The 5,000-nt window shown below is 37.1% G+C and overlaps 1 protein-coding gene across 1 annotated transcript in view; it reads right to left on the bottom strand.

Moving 5' to 3' along the window:
* Positions 1–5,000, bottom strand: part of LOC132967116 (uncharacterized) — a 34,966-nt gene that overhangs the window by 16,851 nt on the left and 13,115 nt on the right. Inside the window, exons 11-14 of the mRNA XM_061033969.1 lie at positions 4,490–4,636; positions 4,270–4,404; positions 3,826–3,900; positions 335–432 (exon numbers count right to left, since the gene is read on the bottom strand). Of these exons, the coding sequence (XP_060889952.1) occupies positions 335–432; positions 3,826–3,900; positions 4,270–4,404; positions 4,490–4,636 (455 nt within the window). The remainder of the gene's footprint in view (positions 1–334; positions 433–3,825; positions 3,901–4,269; positions 4,405–4,489; positions 4,637–5,000) is intronic.

Here is a 5,000-nt window from a genome sequence, read left to right as displayed (position 1 = left end):
ACATACTGAGAGAGAGAGAGAGAGAGAGAGACATCAGTTGACATACTGAGAGAGAGAGAGAGACATCAGTTGACATACTGAGAGAGAGAGAGAGAGAGAGACATCAGTTGACATACTGAGAGAGAGAGAGAGACATCAGTTGACATACTGAGAGAGAGAGAGAGAGAGACATCAGTTGACATAGTGAGAGAGAGAGAGAGAGAGACATCAGTTGACATACTGAGAGAGAGAGAGAGAGAGAGAGACATCAGTTGACATACTGAGAGAGAGAGAGAGAGAGATTAAACATGTTTTACTACAGTAACTCAGATTGTGGTCGTGGTAGAGCGAGTACCTCTCCTGGCTCAGCGTGGACAGCAGTCCTCCCAGACTCTCCACCAGCTTCCTCTGAGGAGCTTCCTGTCGGGGCGGGAGCGAGCCCACGTCCACCACCTGAGAAGAAGACAAATGTAAACATGACAAGCTGTGTTTAGGTCAGGGAGTATGTAGTATATACTACAATCTAAATCAGTATATACTACTACCTAAATCAGTATACTACTACTACTACTATGTAAATCAGTATACTACTACTACCTAAATCAGTATACTACTACTACTACTATCTAAATCAGTATACTACTACTACTACTACTACTACTACTACTACTACTATCTAAATCAGTATACTACTACTACTATCTAAATCAGTATACTACTACTACTACTACTACTACTACTATCTAAATCAGTATACTACTACTACTACTACTACTACTACTATCTAAATCAGTATACTACTACTACTACTACTGTCTAAATCAGTATACTACTACTACTACTATCTAAATCAGTATACTACTACTGTCTAAATCAGTATATACTACTACTACCTAAATCAGTATACTACTACTACTACTACTATCTAAATCAGTATACTACTACTACTACTACTACTACTACTACTACTACTATCTAAATCAGTATACTACTACTACTACTACTACTACTACTACTACTATCTAAATCAGTATACTACTACTACTACTACTACTACTACTATCTAAATCAGTATACTACTACTACTATCTAAATCAGTATACTACTACTACTACTACTACTACTACTATCTAAATCAGTATACTACTACTACTACTACTGTCTAAATCAGTATACTACTACTACTACTATCTAAATCAGTATACTACTACTGTCTAAATCAGTATATACTACTACTACCTAAATCAGTATACTACTACTATCTAAATCAGTATACTACTACTACTATCTAAATCAGTATATACTACTACTACTACTACTACTACTATGTAAATCAGTATACTACTACTACTACTACTACTACTACTACTATCTAAATCAGTATACTACTACTATCTAAATCAGTATACTACTACTACTACTACTACGTAAATCAGTATACTACTACTGTCTAAATCAGTATACTACTACTACTACTATCTAAATCAGTATACTACTACTACTACTACTATGTAAATCAGTATACTACTACTATCTAAATCAGTATACTACTACTACTACTATCTAAATCAGTATACTACTACTATCTAAATCAGTATACTACTACTATCTAAATCAGTATATACTACTACTACTACTACTATGTAAATCAGTATACTACTACTACTACTACTACTACTACTATCTAAATCAGTATACTACTACTACTACTATCTAAATCAGTATACTACTACTACTACTACTACTACTATCTAAATCAGTATACTACTACTACTACTACTATCTAAATCAGTATACTACTACTACTACTACGACTACTACTACTACTATCTAAATCAGTATACTACTACTACTACTACTACTACTACTACTACTACTATCTAAATCAGTATACTACTACTATCTAAATCAGTATACTACTACTACTACTACTACGTAAATCAGTATACTACTACTACCTAAATCAGTATACTACTACTACTACTACTACTACTACTACTACTATCTAAATCAGTATACTACTACTACTACTACTACTACTACTATCTAAATCAGTATACTACTACTACTACTACTACTATCTAAATCAGTATACTACTACTACTACTACTACTACTACTACTACTATCTAAATCAGTATACTACTACTACTACTATCTAAATCAGTATACTACTACTACTACTACTACTACTACTACTACTACTACTGTCTAAATCAGTATACTACTACTACTACTACTACTATCTAAATCAGTATACTACTACTGTCTAAATCAGTATATACTACTACTACCTAAATCAGTATACTACTACTATCTAAATCAGTATACTACTACTATCTAAATCAGTATATACTACTACTACTACTACTATGTAAATCAGTATACTACTACTACTACTATCTAAATCAGTATACTACTACTATCTAAATCAGTATACTACTACTACTACTACTACTACGTAAATCAGTATACTACTACTGTCTAAATCAGTATACTACTACTACTATCTAAATCAGTATACTACTACTACTACTACTATGTAAATCAGTATACTACTACTATCTAAATCAGTATACTACTACTATCTAAATCAGTATACTACTACTACTACTACTACTATGTAAATCAGTATACTACTACTACCTAAATCAGTATACTACTACTACTACTACTACTACTACTACTACTACTATCTAAATCAGTATACTACTACTACTACTACTACTACTACTATCTAAATCAGTATACTACTACTACTACTATCTAAATCAGTATACTACTACTACTACTACTACTACTACTACTACTATCTAAATCAGTATACTACTACTACTACTACTACTACTACTATCTAAATCAGTATACTACTACTACTACTACTACTACTATCTAAATCAGTATACTACTACTACTACTACTATCTAAATCAGTATACTACTACTACTACTACTACTACTACCTAAATCAGTATATACTACTACCTAAATCAGTATACTACTACTACCTAAATCAGTATACTACTACTACTACTACTATCTAAATCAGTATACTACTACTACTACCTAAATCAGTATATACTACTACTACTATCTAAATCAGTATACTACTACTACCTAAATCAGTATACTACTACTACCTAAATCAGTATATACTACTACTACTACTACTATGTAAATCAGTATACTACTACTACTACCTAAATCAGTATATACTACTACCTAAATCAGTATACTACTACTACCTAAATCAGTATATACTACTACCTAAATCAGTATATACTACTACCTAAATCAGTATATACTACTACCTAAATCAGTATACTACTACTACCTAAATCAGTATATACTACTACCTAAATCAGTATATACTACTATCTAAATCAGTATATACTACTACCTAAATCAGTATATACTACTACTACTACCTAAATCAGTATATACTACTACCTAAATCAGTATATACTACTATCTAAATGTGAGGTAGCGTTTAGCGACGGCTTGTGGACGCGGTGAGGTAGCGTTTAGCGACGGCCTGTGGACGCTCTGGTGAGGTAGCGTTTAGCGACGGCCTGTGGACGCTCTGGTGAGGTAGCGTTTAGCGACGGCCTGTGGACGCTCTGGTGAGGTAGCGTTTAGCGACGGCCTGTGGACGCTCTGGTGAGGTAGCGTTTAGCGACGGCCTGTGGACGCTCTGGTGAGGTAGCGTTTAGCGACGGCCTGTGGACGCTCTGGTGAGGTAGTGTTTGATTGGTTGTTTCTGTGAGTTGGTGGTGCGACGGTGATGTCAGCGCAGCTTCATCGATCTGGGAACCAAACATCAGTCCAGCTGGTTTTTACACACTGACCTTAAATGGAGACGATTTCTTCAGTCCCTCTTCAGTCTCTGATCGTCTAGTCAGAGAGTACATCCTCACAGTCACCTGCACACACACACACACACACACACACACAGAGACACACACACAGAGACAGAGACACACACACACACACACACACACACACACACAGAGACAGAGACACACACACAGAGACACACACACACACACACACACACACACACACACACACACACACACACACACACACACACACACACACACACACACACACACACACACACACACACACACACACACACACACACACACACACACACACACACACACACACACACACACACACACACACACACACACACACACACACACACACACACACACGCCTTCTGGTCAGTTTTGTTCTTCATGTTTTATCGATAATGTTTGGACTGTTTTGGACTTGAGGCGTACCTTGGTTCCAGGTTTGAGTCCGGTCAGCTGAGCAGGTTTGATGTGGGTTCTGTGGTGGATCTGTTTGTGTTGAATACGCTCTTTAACGTACAGGAAGTGGAGACGGCACTGATCACACCCGAACACGTACTTCCTCTACACACACACACAAACACACACTTGTGAAATATCTGGTGTTATTGACAGGTGTTCTAATACGGCTCCAGGTGAAGGTGTGTACCTGGTGTCGGGAGATGTGCTGCTGGTAGAAGGCCGAGGTGCTTATCACTCTCACACAGAACGGACACAGCAGGTATTTGGTGTCTTTGTGACTGAGCTCAAAGTGGGACCAGAGGTCTGAGTGGAAGGACGACCTGAAGTCACACACCTGCAGGACACACACAGTCATTTGAATGGTCACACACACACACAGTCATTTGAATGGTCACACACACACACACACACACACACACACACACACACACACACAGTCATTTGAATGGTCACACACACACACACACACACACAGTCATTTGAATGGTCACACACACACACAGTCATTTGAATGGTCACACACACACACAGTCATTTGAATGGTCACACACACACACACACAGTCATTTGAATGGTCACACACACACACACACAGTCATTTGAATGGTCACACACACACACACAGTCATTTGAATGGTCACACACACACACACAGTCATTTGAATGGTCACACACACACAGTCATTTGAATGGTCACA

This window comes from Labrus mixtus, unplaced genomic scaffold (assembly GCF_963584025.1).
Source record: "Labrus mixtus unplaced genomic scaffold, fLabMix1.1 SCAFFOLD_136, whole genome shotgun sequence".
NCBI classification, from domain to species: domain Eukaryota; kingdom Metazoa; phylum Chordata; class Actinopteri; order Labriformes; family Labridae; genus Labrus; species Labrus mixtus.
This window is presented reverse-complemented; position numbering and strand designations above follow the sequence as displayed.